Source organism: Myxine glutinosa, chromosome 11 (genome assembly GCF_964187855.1).
Source record: "Myxine glutinosa chromosome 11, kmMyxGlut1.1, whole genome shotgun sequence".
Lineage (NCBI taxonomy): Eukaryota > Metazoa > Chordata > Myxini > Myxiniformes > Myxinidae > Myxine > Myxine glutinosa.
The window spans coordinates 122,927,454-122,946,242 of record NC_136271.1 but is presented as its reverse complement, the minus strand read 5'-3'; the positions used below and the strand labels follow the sequence as shown (position 1 = coordinate 122,946,242).

At 47.8% G+C, this 18,789-nt stretch overlaps 2 protein-coding genes across 3 annotated transcripts in view; both read left to right on the top strand.

Annotated features, from left to right (window-relative positions):
* Positions 1-18,789, top strand: part of CDKAL1 (CDKAL1 threonylcarbamoyladenosine tRNA methylthiotransferase) — a 612,415-nt gene that overhangs the window by 293,422 nt on the left and 300,204 nt on the right. The window lies entirely within an intron of this gene.
* The window catches only part of LOC137436273 (uncharacterized), a 100,105-nt gene continuing 96,697 nt past the window's right edge, over positions 15,382-18,789 (top strand). Inside the window, exons 1-2 of the mRNA XM_078765929.1 lie at positions 15,382-15,514; positions 16,775-17,584. Of these exons, the coding sequence (XP_078622055.1) occupies positions 15,382-15,514; positions 16,775-17,584 (943 nt within the window). The remainder of the gene's footprint in view (positions 15,515-16,774; positions 17,585-18,789) is intronic.

Here is an 18,789-nt window from a genome sequence, read left to right as displayed (position 1 = left end):
GGTCGGGGCAGAGTTGAGGGGGAGCGATGGAAGCGCTGACGGTAAGCACGAGCCGCCAATCAGAGCTCGAGGGTGGTGATGGCGGCGTGGCATCAGTGGGCATGGTGAGAAAGTTTGGGTGAGTTCCAGAAGGTTTGGGGGGCATAGCTATAAAACCGCTGTGCAAAAAGCCCTCGGCAGGACTCGCGTTGTAAAGGATCGATGCAAAGGACTTGCTGCGGGAGAGAAAGATAAGGGGACTAGCGCGGGAACACTTGAATGAGAAGGACTTGCACGCTAGGATTCGCAGAGGAACGCAGGACTTGCGGCAAAAGGATTGGCGAAAGAACTTGATAAGCGGTGAAAGCTGATGAACTTGACGCACTTGCACGAGAACGCGCGTGCTAACCAGCTCGGAGTGTATAGAAGAAGAGGAGTTGGCCGCTACCTATACGCGGGTGCAGCCAGACGCACTTAGAACGAATACAGCGCATTTCAGACGCGCGAGTGAGCAAGGCTGAGTAACCGCCAGCCGCGCTAAAGTTCGCCCTCTACCGTTCCGCCCCATCAACTGCTTTGTTCAAGAGACGCGCTACGAGTCCCGGCCTTTGCCTGCCACCATCTTCGCGGGACGTGCCGGGGACCGTGGAGAGCCAGACGGCGACCATCTCTGGATGCGTTGGGGAACACCTGCCCATCTTTTCCTTTTCCCTCGCGGTCCCCCTGTGCTGTCTTTCCCTCGCGGTCCCCCTGTGCTGTCTTTCCTTCGTGGTCCCCCTGTGCTGTCTTTCCCTCGCGGTCCCCCTGTGCTGTCTTTCCCACGTGGTCCCCCTGTGCTGTCTTTCCCTCGTGGTCCCCCTGTGCTGTCTTTCCCTCGTGGTCCCCCTGTGCTGTCTTTCCCTCGTGGTCCCGCTGTGCTGTCTTTCCCTCGCGGTCCCCCTGTACTGTCTTTCCCTCGTGGTCCCCCTGTACTGTCTTTCCCTCGCGGTCCCCCTGTGCTGTCTTTCCCTCGTGGTCCCCCTGTGCTGTCTTTCCCTCGTGGTCCCCCTGTGCTGTCTTTCCCTCGTGGTCCCCCTGTGCTGTCTTTCCCTCGCGGTTGTCAGTTCTTTCCCGAGCCTCGATTCGGTATACAAAAAAAAAAAAAATCTGCAATTCCCTGTGTGATTGTGAGACGGGCCCGACGCCCGTTGTCCCAGGGATAAGTTAGGACTGCTTAAGGATTGCTCTGTGTCTCTTCGTCCTTGAACTGTATATACATGTGGGAATAATTAAACCCATTTGTTCTTCCATTCTTCCTGATTCGACCGTTTCTGTGGTTTCTCCATTTGACTAAGCGTGGCACGAATAAGATCGCTCCAATCGGGTTCCACTAAGTAAGACTGCGCGGACCACATGTACGCAATCCGCTTGGCGTACTCACATCACACGTGGTTCGTGCGAGGCTTGTTTCCTTGCTCCCAGGGCAGCGCAGGGAATTAGGTACGAGCGTGAAAGTAGTCCCGAAACCCTACGCCGCGTTTGTCCGGGAGGGACGTAATAAGTCTCGGTTCTGCCAGGCCCAGTAAAGACAAGGGGATTAATCCCCCCTTGGTAAGGAGAATAAGGCCGGCATAGAGAACCGTAACAATATAATATATATATATATACATACATACATACATATACATACAGACATATACACACATACATATACAGTATGTACATTTTATATACATGTGCATACACACACACACACACACACACAGTATACTAGTGGGTAAGCTTACACATTGTAGGCAATAACTGACCGTGCTTCGTAAGTAGGTACATAATAAATAGAAGCTTTATGATTATAGGCAAGCATCACCGACCTGCTGCTAGATATCTTTTTTTTTTCTTTTTACAGACGCGTTTACAGCTTTTTACACAAGTTTTCATTGAGGTTTTTATTCACAGTTTACAGTTATAGAAATTACAATTTTCAAATGCGAGATATAGATTTGAGGTTTTTTTCTTTTTTCTTTTTACGGTTTTTACGTAAATTTTCATTTACGGATGCTTTTTGTTTTTTTCATTCACGGACATTATTGTCATTTTTATTTCACAGTTTACAGTTTTAGAAATAATAATTTTCAAATGCTGCATATTGATTGAGGTTTTTTGGGAGGGGGGGGGGGGTGTTATGGATGTATTTATGGTTTTTTTAACGTAAATGTTAATTTACGGACGCTTTCCAATGGTTCTGTGATTTTTCCCAGTGTACTGGCTTTGATGTTCGTCGGCACGCCAAATTTCAGCTTTCTATGACACCGGAAAGGTACCGAACATGAATATGAATCAGTCAGTGAATCAGTGGTTAGAATGAGCTTTATATATTAGATACACGTATGATTTGGATTAATTTATGAATTTCCTTGGTCGTTGCATCTCTCCTGGGGCATGGGTATAGCAATGCATCATCCAGTGCCCCAGCATATTCGAGATTGAGTTTGCAATTTATTCAGGATTTATTCAATATCCCACCTATCCTAGAGTATATATACATAGTCGGTCGGGAATCACACCCAAACTAGATAGCTCAGAGCAAGTGCGCTACCTGTGCTCCATCCTGTCGGGCACTGCACGACACCAATGAGTGATTAATTAAATAAGAAAGAAATAGATCTGGAAAGGTGTTTCGTTTCACACGTCCCACAACAATAATTGTCAATTGTTACCGGGTATTTGTGAAATCATTAGAAACCCGATATTGATATAATGCAAAGCCTTCACTGTTTTTAGCTATGTGCCCCCCACTACATCCTCCAATACCCCGCCCCCCCAAAAAAAATCTCACCCCCTCCCATGATGACGACTCATCCCCAAACTCCTCCATTACTCCCCCCACCCTCTCCATTAATGTTGTTGTATTCGCACTTGTGTTTGGTTTTGTTGTGACTGAGAAATATCCACAATGCAAAAATGGGACAAGCACGTGCTCAACATCAAAGGCGTGAGCTACGTTGCCATGGAAACGCGGCGAGATCCATTAATAGGGCAAAAATTTCAAAATCCACGGAGCACTTGTATTTATTATTCCGTGTTTACTGGAAGGCTTCTATAGGGATGAGACCATCTATCTATTACGTAGGCAAATATGGTGAAATCTTCCAGCCTCCCCCTTCCTCCATTTACAATATACGCCCCTCCACTCACTTTGTTCCCATCTGCTCCATAACTTATTTCCCTTATCTTCCCACAACTCTCACACTCTCCGAAACATATCTCCACCATCCTCCATTCTCATCTTTCTCAAAATTATTGCCAATTTAGACTCCCAACCTCGTATGTACATAATAGATAGATGAAACAATTGGTTCACTTTGACTATCTGTCTGCAAACATCAGTTTATAATCGGGGAAAATTTTTAATTAAAATGAAACTTTATATTTTGAACACAAATTGCAACTTTGGCTCTGAATTGGTCCCGATAGCACATGCGCAGAGAGCGCTTTTTTCTATTCTGTCTGCCTGTCTGACATTCAAACAAAATTTAAAATCATTCCAAACAGGAAACTTACTGTTTTAGGAATATTATAAATGACACAAACAACAAGCATTAATAACTATCGTAAAGTGTTGTTGTTGTTGTTGTATCGCCCCAGACAGATCTCCCGAACAGGCCCGCGGCATGGAGATAGCAGATCAATCTCCCAGGAGTGACCCAGAGATCCCCCACACCCAGGATGGTGTACACCCACCTTCATGAAGTCAGGGCCACGACAGAGTTAGAGAGAGTAAGATAGAAGAGACAAGAGGGAAAGGGCCGGTCCATGGAGACCGATCGTCACTCTGACCGTAACCTCGCTGCCCTGGCGAATCTGGGCAGCAGGGAAGAATGGGGAAAGTTTTGGCTCCCGACTTGCATTGGGGGCGGGGCGGGAGGGGAGGGGTACAACCACCGCGAAGAGGCTTCCCCGATAGTTGTCAATGCAAGGTGTTAGATAAGGTGGTGTAAAAGATGTGGGATCAACGGCGGTAAAGTGCCACAAAATCTTTACAACCCTTAAAATCTTTATTTTCTTTAAACTGAATTGTACAGTTGAACACTGCACAACACAAATCACCTTTTTGGCAATTTCAAAACCCTTCCATTTAGCAGTACGTCGACAAAATATTACATCATTTTACGTCGTCATGACCAATCGAATTTGCCACTTTTAGACCCTGCCCATGTCCATGTTTCACAATGCTGCACGGGGTAAGGTGTCATCTGAACTCTCTAGTTATATCTCTACTCCCATAGATGAACTACACCTCCCCCTTGAACTTCAGACCCCTCCCTCCCCCCCCACCCCAATAAACTATTCAGCACAGTGGCACATGTAGAACTTGATGGTATTCATAGAACACTTACCCTGCGCAGTCAACTTGTTGTAAGCCAACTCTTCTGTTTTTGAACATTTTTTTTCTTTGATCCAATATGGCTGCCAGACCACGTGAGCGATGACATCATAAGTTTATATTCTCTAATATAATTGTTGCATAGATCACGCTCAATACATTTCAAACATTCAATTTTTTCACAGCGTTGTCCCTGTCGAATTATGACATCATAATTATGGCACCAATGACGTCATCGTTAACAACACCTATTCCCCATATGGAGTTCTTTACAATGAGCCACGTTTCAATTTTTTCCATGCAACGGTTTTGGAGATATAGAGGTGCAACATTTTCCGGTTTTTCCAAGATGGCGCCTGTACCACATGACCTGATGTCATGATTATCATTAAAATATTCTACATGAAGAGGCGCTCCTATGGTGAAAATTTCGTGCCCATCAGACCAACAGTTGCTGAGAAAAACAAATTCACAATGATCGGATAAGTGTTGTACTTGTCGAATTATGACGTCATAACGAAGGCACCGATGACGAAGGCACATGTCTTATTCCCAAGGGGAGTACTTGACAATAAGCCATGCATAAATTTTTCCCATTAAGCGGTTTGGGAGATATCGAGGTGTAACGTTTTTCCAAGATGGTGTCCGTACCACGTGACCTATGACGTCATAATTATCAGCAAAAAATTATATAGGCAGAGGCACTCCTACGGTAATATTTCATGTCAATCGGACCAACGGTTGCGGGGAAAAAGAATTTTTAAAATGCAGACACGCACGTACGGCACACGTACGCAACCGAATGCCTAACCCTGATTTTCGCTTCGCGAGCACAGGGTAAAAATGGGCTCATCGTTATAAGTGGCCTATCATAGCCAAGGGGTTAAAATAATCCAGGGCACAGCAAAACACATTCGGGGCACATGCCCCATGGGCCAGTACCCAGCGACACCTCTGCAAGGGGCATGGGAAACAGTTGAGGAAACACCAGTAGGCCCAAAACGATCCGAGCCTGAAATAAATAGAACGAGCACGAAAAAAATCCACAGGGGTGAGCACTCAATACAGAGAACAATCGACACAAACAGAGACATAAAATCGACAGCATCACAGACAAACCCGGAAGGGTCACTTAACTTTTTGGATGCGGGAATTGTTTCCCTCCCACCCACGAAAGGAGAAGACTCCTCCACACTACCGCCAGATGTCTATCAACATGCAAGAGGCATGTCTATAAACGTTCCCCATCTGTCATTGGTGGAATGTTTTGGTCACCATTGGTCTGCTGTTGTTCATGAGCAGACCAAATCCCTGTGGCCCGTGATTGGCTAACCTTCAGGAGGGGGGGACAGCGATGGTTGGTTCTGGGGGCTCTTTCGTTGGTCAAGGGTGGTCAGAGGGAGGAAAGAACTGCTGCTGACACTTTTACAACCAATATATTGCAGTTTTGTATTTTTTATTAATTTTCTGAAATTTGTAGAATTTGTTTTTCACTAGGTCGACGTGGGTTACGATGTGTAAATAAAGGTGGAAAAAGTCTGATTTGATGCATTTTAATTTCAGGCTATGAGGTGACAAAAGGTGTAAATTTTGAAAGGAGGTGTACACTTTCTATAGGCGCTGTATATATATCCAAAGACGACCACAAAAGTACACCCGTGGGGAAGAAGGTGGGTATGCAGTGTCGCTGAAGCCGTGGAGGGCATGTGCCTCGTCCGGTAGATGACCCTGCAGTCCAATTCTTCCCCAACCATTTTTGTACCATCTTCATCATATAAATGGACATTGACAATTGTCGTCAGTGCTTATTCATAAATAAAGTAAATAAATAAAAATGTGTCGACAATTGCCTTATTACCTCCGCCACCAAAGCTGGATGGAGGTTATGTTTTCACCCGTATCTGTCTGTCCATTTGTCTGTCTGTCTGTTTGTTTGTGAACAAGATATCTCAAAAAGTTGTCGACGGATTCGGACGAAATTTGTCACAGATGTAGCGTATGTGACACCGACGAAATGATTAGATTTTGGTGAAGATCCGGATTCGGATTCGGCTACTAGAATGTTTTAAGTGCTTCTTCACCATTGGGAGATCGGGCCAAAAACGATACTTAGAAGGATATCTCATAAAGTTGTGGTCGGATTTGGACGAAACTTGGTGGACCGGTTGGGTGTCTGACAAGGACAAATAGATTCGATTTTGGTGAAGATCTGAATATGGATTCGGATATGAAATTTATAACAAAAATTTAAGTGATTCTTCACCATTGAGTGATGTGGCCAACCAGGCGGGGGTATGCTCTCTACTGAGTGCCGTTGTTGTTCACGGTTGTGATTATAATGGTTACCAAAAGTGTGACAATATCTTATCACACCTTGTACTGATTAATGCAGGTAGACAATGATATGATGGTTTCTTTTCTACTTTAGAGGAGTCACAGATTACCATTGACCATGACATTACTGTGTTTGGCATGCCGAGCTTTGATTTTTTTTTTTTTTACCAATCCAGACAACACCTGCATAAACATACCTCAACACAATCCCAATACACTAAAGGAGATAGATATTGGTCTGGCATCTTCCTTTCAATTTCACAGTTGCCAAAGGTAATAAAACAAAATCCAGGGCTTTTTGCCTGCCAAGCCTTTCTACTTAAAGCAATACAAGAACATTTGGCACAAGCATACCTTACTGCAGCACCTTCAGACTAAAGCAGGTAGATATTGGTCTGGCTTTCCTAGGTAGTTTAATCAATCCAAACAATAATTTGCAAAATGATACTTTACCACAACCGATCAAGATTCAAGTTGCTAAAGCTAAACATTGGGTTCTGTGTGCTGCGTCTTACTTTTAATTACATATGGGCATTTTCATATCAACAATTCTACATACCATATGTATGTAGTTACCTATCGTCCAACTACACACACACACACACACACACACACACAATTTTTTATTGGGAAAAAACTCTGAAAACGTTGAACAGCTTGGTCCATGAACTGTGATCCCTTACCGAAGTGGAGATGCATACCTGGGGTCTTGGGTGGACTCCGTTCCACCTCCTGAAACCCGAAATTGAGATACCAACGACAAACACACTACCACACGCATGCACACACATATATATTGTCGTGTGTCTGCCCTGTAGTGAACACCGCAGGGCGACATGGATGACCAAACAAGCTTTAACTCCAAGGTGTTCAATCCAATGGCAGACCTTCGTTATATTCGTGGGGGGAAGAGTGGTAGGGGAAGAGCCGCGAGCACTTACCTGAACGGGTCCACTGGCCGTCTTTGCACCTGGATAATCAATTAACTCAAACCGACATGGAATTAAAACGTACAAAAATACCGGCTTTATTGAAGAAATGCCGGTAACAGAATAAAACACGGCAAAATAAGATCCCAAATGGGACGTCCCCATCCAGACTCGAATACAGACAAAGGGAAAAATATCTGTGAAAATAAATGCGTTAGTTTGTGGGCACTTAGCTCTGAGCGGCTCTTGAACCTCATCAGGAATCGTCCTGGTTTGTCACAGGCCTCTACGTCCTTTCGCGGGAACCACAGGCTGACTGCCACGAGCGGGAACTAGGCCTCCTTTATAGTTCACATCTCTTGTCGCCGAGCGCGAAATCAGCAGGCCATGCCCGTTCCACTCGTCCCCGCTCGTCAATGAATTCCCCTCGCGCAGGAGCGCTATGAACTCCGACCGCTCGCCGTGAAATCCCGAAGCAAAGCGAGTTACGAAATCGTGACCGCTCACCACCAAAGCCAGAAGATGAGAGAAAAACCACGATAAACCAAAATGTCGGGGAGACGACCGATCACCACGAAACCAAGAAAACAAGAGCACGGAAATGGGTCCGCCTTCCACCAACACCTCCAGGACCCGAGAGAGAAAAGGTCCACCCTCCAATTCCTTTGTATTCAAGGCTCCGACGTCATCCGTGCCTGTTCCACCAATCCCATAGTCCCATCTTCGCAGTCCTTGCGCCAATCAATCCCAGACCAATCACTGCTCATCGGGGCGTGGCCTCCCAGACCTGCCTGCTTGTGTTGCGATGTGACAGCTGCGGCACCAGTGGTATTGTTCAATGTTCCGGTCGCTTTTATTTATCCGGGCGCTATCACCAAGGAATAGATTAATCATAAGGAAAAGAAATCCCGCTGATATGCAGCGGCAAAGATGAAGTAATTTAAGAAGCACAGACAGGCACCAAGACAATACGGACAAGACAATTAAACGACCCACCCGGTATCCCTAGCTAATCCCAAAGGGGAGGGTGAGGGAAGCAAAATAACAAAGGAATATTGGCCAGAATATAAAGTTCCAGCACCGACTGTGCCTCCAACAGGCCGCCCTCGGAGAGATTAATCAAATCCTCAAAAAGCTCACACAGGCCGAGTTCCTCGTCAAAACCTGGACCGCTAGTGCTGCGTTCGTTTTTCGCCTTCCTCCCCCGTCCCGACGCACTCTTCTTCCTCTCACCTCCTCTTCTTTTTTTTCTTTTTTTTTTGTATACATAGTACAGCGGATAAGCTCTCATATTTTAACAAATTGCGCATTTTTTGAGAAAAGCATGAAATTTCTAGCATAGTTAGTATATACCACAAGGTTTATTTTCAGATGTGGAGGGAAGTCAGATTTGACCTCTGAGGACCGTGAGAGGTCAAATCCAAAATGGCCGCCAGTCCACCGGGTCTAATGTTCAAACGTGTTTATAGGTGTCATTTCCAACTAAATTGCGGATGCCCATTCATTTGGTGATACTTTTGAGATCGCCAGAACTCAAGGACATGCATTTAGGTCACGGTCAAGGTCAAATTACGTTAAATATCTATTTTTATGATACTGCAGTTGTAACTGCTATTGGAAAAAGTTCATTTGAACTTTTAAAACTTTATTTTTTCAGGTACAGGGATAGGTACAGAACACCCAAAGACCAGAAATGATGAAAAAAAAGGTGTTTACACTGCAAGGAATGATGCAATAACCTCTGAAAAAATAACTGTAGTTAACCAAGTATGTCCACCAGAGCTTACATTAAATCAAGTGCAATGATGAAAATTGGTAATGATCAAAATCTAACAGTCTCCAGAACAGAAGCACAGTGCAGTGCACTTGAATGCAGCTTTGGCACACTTGCAGCGTCCAGTGCACCCTTTCTTGCAGCCACAGTCGATCAATTCATGGCACGATTTTGATGCTTCAGGAAGAGTGGTCCAAAGAGGCTGCCACCCAGTTGTCTGCTTTGTCCAGCCCCAGTCAGGTGGGTCTGGCATCTCTGGATCCATGACCAATGCCTGGTTACAACAGTTGGCCTGGTAGCAAGTGTGCTTGATGTGCTGCTTGAGTGTTGCCTGGGTTGGAGGAATGTTCTCTAGAGTTCTACACTTCTGTGTGAAGAGCTGTTTCCTGGCATCATTCACTTCCGTGCTCTCACTGGTTCTATCGTACATCAGCACCACAAATCGCTCTAGCAGTAACATTGAGCCTTCACTGACCTCACTTGGCATGCCTAGGAGTTCATTGAAAGCATCATTCACCTCTGGGCATCCCCAATTTAGTTGGAAATGACACCTATAATGTTTTTCTACACTATTTGGTTCCAAAATTAAGCGGGTTTGAACATTAGACTCGGTGGACTGGCGGCCATTTTGGATTTGACATCTCACGGTTCTCAGAGGTCAAATCTGACTTCCCTCCACATCTGAAAATAAACCTTATGGTATGCACTAACTTTGTTTAAAATTTCATGCTTTTCTCATAAAATGCACAATTTTTGTGTTTATCTGCAGCACTAACAAGATCGAGGCTCGTGTAAGAGCTAACATTAATCACAAAAAGACAAACTGACACATAAAACATATGATAAAGGGAGCAGGAGACAAGATAGGGAGAGAGAGGGAAGCACACAAGTACAACATTTGAGAGCAGGGACATCGGGAGATCTGTGGGAGGGAGAGGGCTTGGGGGGGGGGGGCATGAGAAGGGGAGGAGGATGCATGGGAAGAGGGGGGGGGGATTCCTCCCAGATTTTCCTCCCAGAGGTTCTTTCTCTATTCAATTATGTAGAGCTCCAGTGGGAGGGAGATGGTCGATAAGGAAGATTTTTTTTTACTCATTTATTTCAACCCTAATAACTCAGGAAAAAAAGAATAAAAATAAAGTTGAAAAGGAAGGAAGAAAGAAAAGAGCTAATATGGTTTCACAGCCGTCCCGGCATTTCACGTAAGATACACCCTAACTATCACAGCCCAGCCCAGCCCCACGAGTGTAACAACATGCACACACACACATACAGGCACATGCATATACACACATACGGGCACACACACACACACACACACACACACGAACATGCATATACACACACACACATACGGGCACACACACACATACGGGCACACACACACACACACACACACACATACATACACACACACACAGGAACATGCATATACACACACACACACACACACACACACACACAGGAACATGCATATACACACACACACATACACACACATACACACACGAGCACACACACACACACACACACGAGCGCACACACATACATACGGGCACACACTCATATCGGCCTACATACACATGCACACACCAGCTCTGACCTTAGTTACGTCATTGTACACAGTGCATCCTCAATCGTCACCTCACCTTCCCCGATAATTACGTTTGACCAAACAAGGTCATCGATTTCAAAACGAGTGAGAAGAGCAGTTTCGTTCTCGCATATTGGAGAAATAGGTGCGATAGGGTGGAGGTGGCAGCCTGGGTTTCAATCGATTAAACAAGGTGAATGTGAAATGGTGTGTGGCAGATATTCTGTGAGCAACGATCCGATCCGATCCGACCGCACGCGATTAAATTCTCTCGGATAAACAGAGCAGCACGTGCGCGGCCTCGTGCCCAAAATCGCACCAATCGGTACAGGCACAGGTACAGTACAGGTATGCACGGGCGTGTGCAGCATTCATTTGCTGAGAATTATATATGGGTTGTGATTAAATAAATTGGGCTTTCAAGTGCAGGAGTCATGGCGTACGTTACCTGAACTACCAATCGCAACCGGGGCAGTGTTAAATATATAAATAAACACAGTTACATAAGCACTCCGACAATAAGTACTCGTCGGCCTACCTTATCCACTCAACTCCATCACTTTACCCCTCCTCATCCCCCAACACCTCCACGTCTTTCACTTCACAGCTTGACCCCCTCCCAACTCCCCCAATCACCGCCCCACTCCTCCTCCTCAATCCCATCCACTTCTCCCGCCGTTCCCCTCTAATCCCCCTCCCTGTCCTCAAGCAAATAAATGCAGAGATGGAGGTGTGAGGTCTAATGACACTAATGTCTAAGTAACCGCGAACACGGTCTTGAGTGGAAACAATTTGATGAGAATGAAACGACAAAAAGGTGTTTCTACTCACCTAGCTCTGCTTCCAGACTGCGTCGACACCTGAAATAGCACATTGTGCATCAGAGAATCTCAATGTCACAACCGAATGAACAACAATGAAAAGGTGCCGGCGCAATCAGACCTGTCGAGATCAGAATCGACCACACCAGACCCGACCACACCAGACCCGACCCGGCCACACCAGACCAGACCCGACCACACCAGACCAGACCCGACCACACCAGACCAGACCCGAGCACACCAGACCAGACCAGACCCAAACACACCAGACCAGACCCAACCACACCAGACCAGACCAGACCCAACCACACCAGACCAGACCCAACCACACCCGACCAGACCAGACCAGACCCAACCACACCAGACCAGACCCAACCACACCAGACCAGACCCAACCACACCCGACCAGACCAGACCAGACCCAACCACACCCGACCAGACCAGAGTCGAACAAGCGAGACCAGATCCGCCCTGACCCGATCCGACTTGATCTGATCAGACCCGACACAACTTAACCCAAACCAGTGAGACGAGACCTGCCTCGACCAGACCAGACCCAACACGACTTGACCCAAATCAGCGAGACTAGACCATATCCAACGAGACCCGACCCGACATGACTTGACACGAACCAGCAGGATCACACCCAACCCGACACGACTTGACCCGAACCACCAGGATCAGACCCGACCCGACACGACTTGACCCGAACCACCAGGATCAGACTCGACCCGACACGACTTGACCCGAACCAGCAGGATCAGACCCGACACGACTTGACCCGAACCACCAGGATCATACCCGACCCGACACGACTTGACCCGAACCAGCAGGATCAGACCCAACCCGACACGACTTGACCCGAACCACCAAGATCAGACCCAACCCGACACGACTTGACCCGAACCACCAAGATCAGACCCGACACGACTTGACCCGAACCACCAAGATCAGACCCGACACGACTTGACCCAAACCACGAAGATCAGACCCGACACGACACGACTTTACCCAAATCAGCGAGACTAGGCCTGCCTCGACCAGACCAGACCAGATCCGGTGAGACCCAACCCGACACGAGCAGATCCGACCCGGCTCGAGCAGACCCGACCCGGCTCGAACAGTCCCGACCCGGCTCGAGCAGACCCGACCCGGCTCGAGCAGACCCGACCCGGCTCGACCAGACCCGCCCCGGCTCGAGCAGACCCGACCCGGCTCGAGCAGACCCGACCCGGCTCGCTTCCCTCCCGTCGAACCCACCTTTAGGGCGCTCCGCAGGATAGACGGCGAGCGCTTCTTGTCCGAATGGCCGGCCCGGCCCTGCCCTCGTTTCCCGCAGGAAGCCATGCTTGCTCTCTGTCGGTCGGCAGCCTTGTTTGGATCCCTTCCACCCGAGCTACTTTGTATAATTACCCTCCTTGGGCTGCCCGTGGGCTCGGATCCGGCTCGAGTTCAACGTCCCCCTGGTATACCGCTTCTCCGTTCGCTCTGCAGTAAATGATGTAAAAGGGAAACAAGACGCTCTGACCACGGACAGTCCTTGCGATCGTTCTCGAAATCTCGAAGCTCTCTGATCCCCCGGGACGGCGCTCTCTCCCGACACAGCTCCTCCCGATGTCCGTGGGCTCGCTCATTCACTCCCCGTACGGCCGGGGCTCCAGGAACACGAAACGAGGCGCGGAGACCCCACGGCTCGACAACCCGGGTGGTCACCTCGTCCGGCCACCTCGGAAAACTTTCTCACAGTTCGGACTTTTGCGAACATATCGCCGCGGTCTAACTTGCGGAGACCCGAGCTGGCGGCTCCCTCTCCTCCTCTGCGTGAGCGCGTCCCGTGATCCTCGTGTCCCCGCAAGACGCCGTGCTGGAGTCCGACATGCAGCTTCTCGCCGTGTGGAGACGCAATTGCTGCTCACTGCGGATGTTTCCCACGCAGACCCCGCCGATCAGCGCCCACATCGGCCCGTCTTTGGCGACGTCGCTCGACACTCACGTTCATAAAACTAAAAACGTCGCACCTGGCTGCACGTTTATTTACAGAACATCGAGATTCGAGAGGGAACGTGCGTCTTCACAACGAGCAGGTGACTCCTTATTCCTTGAAGCTGGAACACCAGGTGAGGGATTCCATCGAGAGAGGAATTGTGGCTTCACAACGAGCACGTTACGTGACTGTGCTACCTGACCTGCGATTCCACCTGAGCTATCAAGACCCCCCCTTTTCCCAACCAAGCCAGTAGCTGTCGATTTACGTGTCCTTTTTGAGTGGACAATCAATGTACAGGATACGGCAACTGGAAACTCAAGTCGTACCCAAACAAATTCTCCATGACTGTCGCACACGCTCCATCCTTCTGCGGTCTTCCAAGCACTCAGAGGTCATCCTCTTTCAAGCACCATCATTTTGTGGTCTTCCAAGCACCATCCTTCTACAGTCTTCCAAGCACCATCCTTCTACGGTCTTCCAAGCACCATCCTTCTACGGTCTTCCAAGCACCATACTTCTGTAGTCTTCCAAGCACCATACTTCTGTAGTCTTCCAAGCACCATACTTCTGTAGTCTTCCAAGCACCATCATTTTGTGGTCTTCCAAGCACCATACTTCTGTAGTCTTCCAAGCACCATACTTCTGTCGTCTTCCAAGCACTCAGAGGTCATCCTCTTTCAAGCACCATCATTTTGTGGTCTTCCAAGCACCATACTTCTGTAGTCTTCCAAGCACCATACTTCTGTAGTCTTCCAAGCACCATCATTTTGTGGTCTTCCAAGCACCGTACTTCTGTAGTCTTCCAAGCACCATACTTCTGTAGTCTTCCAAGCACCATACTTCTGTCGTCTTCCAAGCACTCAGAGGTCATCCTCTTTCAAGCACCATCCTTCTACGGTCTTCCAAGCACCATCCTTCTGCGGTCTTCCAAGCACCATACTTCTGTAGTCTTCCAAGCACCATACTTCTGTAGTCTTCCAAGCACCATCATTTTGTGGTCTTCCAAGCACCATACTTCTGTAGTCTTCCAAGCACCATTATTTTGTGGTCTTCCAAGCACCATCCTTCTACAGTCTTCCAAGCACCATCCTTCTACAGTCTTCCAAGCACCATCCTTCTATGGTCTTCCAAGCACCATCCTTCTACGGTCTTCCAAGCACCATACTTCTGTAGTCTTCCAAGCACTCAGAGGTCATCCTCTTTCAAGCACCATCATTTTGTGGTCTTCCAAGCCCATCCTTCTGCAGTCTTCCAAGCACCATCTTTCTGTGGTCTTCCAAGCACCATCCTTGTGCGGTCTTCCAAACACTCCAATGTCATCCTCTTCCAAGCACCATCCTTCTGTGGTCTTCCAAGCACCATCCTTCTGTGGGCTTCCGAGCACTCCAAGGTCATCCTCTTCCAAGCACCATCCTTCTGCAGTCTTCCAAGCACCATCCTTCTGCGTCTCTCGCTTTTCGATGATGAGAGTATCATACCTGTACGTGTTCATGAGTTGTGATCATAGTCTGCAAAACATGAGCATTATGTCTGTCCGGTTGCTCCATGTACAAGTTGAAAGCCTATATTTTCTGTTATAAAAATTGCAAATTTTCAAACAATGTGTGAATTCCATGATTCGGACCTGGCATTCACCTGCCATTCTTACTGGATCTTACTGGATTATAGAGACGTGAATCAAGGCTTATTTGCCCCTCGTTACTCCACTGGATCCTCATTGATGGATGGCTCAGGTGCTTCTCCAAATCCGAGTTGAATAATTGGTTGATGAAGATTGCTTTGATGAGATATTCAGGAATCCCATCCCAATTGTTTATGCTCTTTGACAGAGAAAGTATTTTTCCTGATTTCTAGACATTAAGTTGACCAATTCCATGAATTATCTTCATTTTTTTTGTCAGATCACACACGTCCTTCCCTCCGTGAAGCACCATGTTGCATCAGTCTGTCTCCGCTCACGCATGGAGAATACAGAGCAGAGGGAAGAAATAAATTCTACCATTTTTGCTTACGTAATAAATAGATGGTATTGTGTTTTGACCGACAGATGGATAGACACCATACTGAGTTGTAATATTCAAGAGTTGGTTTCACTATTAGTGGGGCGGCTTAGCCCAAATATTCAAAAGAATTGTGCATTTTGTGATACAAGCACCAAATTTGGCACAAATGTACATTAATATGTTGCGAACATTTTCAGATATTGGGCCACTTGAAATTCTCTCTTTATGTCCGCCATATTGGATTTCAAAATGGCCGCCACTTGAAATCTACATTTGCTATTATCTCTGGACGTAATGCAGCTATTGACTTGATTCTGGTATCTAAATGTATGTTTTTGGGGGCAAGGAATCCAATGGTACCAATTTCAACTTAATATTATCTATCTATCATGCGGGCACACACCAAGGGGAGAGACATCCTGATGGCATTTGAAGAAGATGTCGGTGCTGCTCTTGCCAAAGCCTGCGAGCTGGACAGTGATAGTGATGCAGTCCATCTTGCCCATGCTGCACAGATTGTTCGCCGTCACATGTTTGGAGAAGCCAAGCCCTTCACAGGATTCCCTGAAGTATGTCAAGAAGAATCTGTGCCACCGTTGCTGCTTGCCCTAGTCAGTATGATCCTAGAGGGACCCAGCATCAAGGAACAGATGGCAGACACTAACCCTGCAGCAATTGCCACAGCTCAGATACTGAAGTTCAACAGCATCAAACACAAGCGAACACGTGGCACCACATCATCCACCAGTGTCAGGCACAGTGTTGCACAGGAGACCCCACTTCCAATATACATAGGGATGATGCTGCATGCTCATACACGCAAGAAGGAATTGGTCGACAGACTGTCACACCTTGGCCTGAGCATCTCCTATGATAGAGTGCTCCAGCTCTCAGCACAGATGGGCAACAGTGTCTGCCAACAGTTTCACAGAGAACGAGTGGTCTGCCCTCCGAAGATGCGTGGCAAAGTGTTTACAACTGCCGCTGTAGACAACATAGATCACAACCCCAGTGCAACAACATCAAAGGACTCCTTCCATGGTACCGCTATCTCCCTCATACAACATCCTTCTTACACTGGTGAAGGAGTGGATCGGAGTATCGTCATTGTTGGAGGATCTGGGGATGCACGGTCCAAGACAGTCGCCCCCTTGCCGCACTACTACACTGATGTACCCCCTGTCACTAGCAGCATCAAGAAGTCGCCTGTCCCAGCTGCAAAAGTGGCGTCATTGACCAGAGGAGACTTCAAACAGCAGACTGATGAAGAATACCAATGGCTAGGCAATGCAAAGCGAGTCCTGGAAGACAACACTGGTACAGTGGACAATGACAACACATCTTGGGCTGCATTTCATGCCAGCCGACAGCCACCAGATGCTCGAGTCATCTGCCCCACGTCGCTGCTTCCACTCTTCCTGGAGAATGCCCACACAGTGGCCATGATCCGGCACTCAATGGACGTCGTGAAGAATGCTGTGGAACACCTGAATCCTGGACAGACACCAGTGGTCACCGTTGATCAGCCACTGTTTGCTTTGGCCAAGCAGATACAGTGGAAGTGGCCAGAGAGCTATGGTGAAGACCAGATAGTGGTGATGTTTGGTGGCCTCCACATAGAGATGGCGGCACTGAGGACACTGGGGGACTGGCTGAAAGGGAGTGGTTGGGTGCAAGCACTTGTGCAAGCCGAGATTGCGACAGCAGGGATAGCAGACTCATTCCTGCGAGCATCCCATGTCTTGCGCACAAGAAGAGCACATCAAGTGACTGCAGCAGCACTGTACATCCTGCAACACCGTGCCTACAACCACTACTGTCTGGGAGAAACCAGGGATGCAGAGGACCTTCCGGAGTTTGAAGACTGGTGTTGCCAGAGAGGAGAAGACATCCCCCAGTTTCACTACTGGGCAACCGTGCTGGAACTAGAACTGTTGGTTCTAGTGTATGTGCGTTCTCTCAGGCAGGGATCGTTAATGATGTACCTCGATGCTCTGACAGAGCTGGTCCCCTGGTTCCATGCACTGGATCACACCCACTATGCTAGGTGGATACCAGTGCACCTGAAGGACATGGCCGAACTCACCATCAAACACCCAGATGTAGCCAGGAAATTCAGGGAAAGCCACTTCACCGTTCAGAAAACACAGAGGGTGTTCTCTTCAATCCCGATTGACCAGGCACATGAGCAGAATAATGCCTGCATCAAAGGAGACGGTGGAGCAGTTGGGCTCACTGACAACCCTAGTGCCCTACGTCGCTGGATGGTTGCGGGACCAGAAGTTGCCAGGGTGATCGAAGAATTCCAGGATGGGAACCAACACTGGAGACGGCAAACAGCAGACACACGTCATCATGATCAGACGCCAAGTGTACAGGCCTCATTTGTGAAAGATGTTCGCTCTCTCGTCGGTGTCATAGAGGAGATGGGCAACCCATTCGAGGAGGAGAGTCAGGATGTAGTCAAACTGGACACAAAGGAGATCGCAGATCCTGCTGCTGTGGAGACCGTGATTAATGCCAAGAGGATTGGCCAAGAGCAGTTCGAGGCTTTCACCAGAGAGTGTCTGTTGGACAGAACAAAGGCAGTGGACGCACCCATTCCTCGTAACAAGCTGAAGGTGTTCAGCACTTCCACTCCAAGAAGCCAGAGCAAAGGTCAGCAACAGCTCGCCTCCATCAAGAATGACCGTGAACTCTTCGCACGCCTGTACATTGGCTGCCAGACGAGGGATGGAAACCTTGAGGAGTTCTTTTGTCACGAGAATCAGGCATGTCCTCCTGCATTGTCTGATGGTGGAAGCCTCTGCACTGGTACCAAGAGTGATCTCCTCACATGCTTGGAAGAAGTCTCCGACGCAAAGACAGAGACTCCTGTCACGACCTGTATTGTGCTTGATGGAGCAGCCATCGTCCAGATGCTGAAGCCGGCTGCATCAAAGACCTTTGAAGAGTATGCACAACAGATCTTCATCCCATATATGTCCACGAAGCTGCAAACAGTG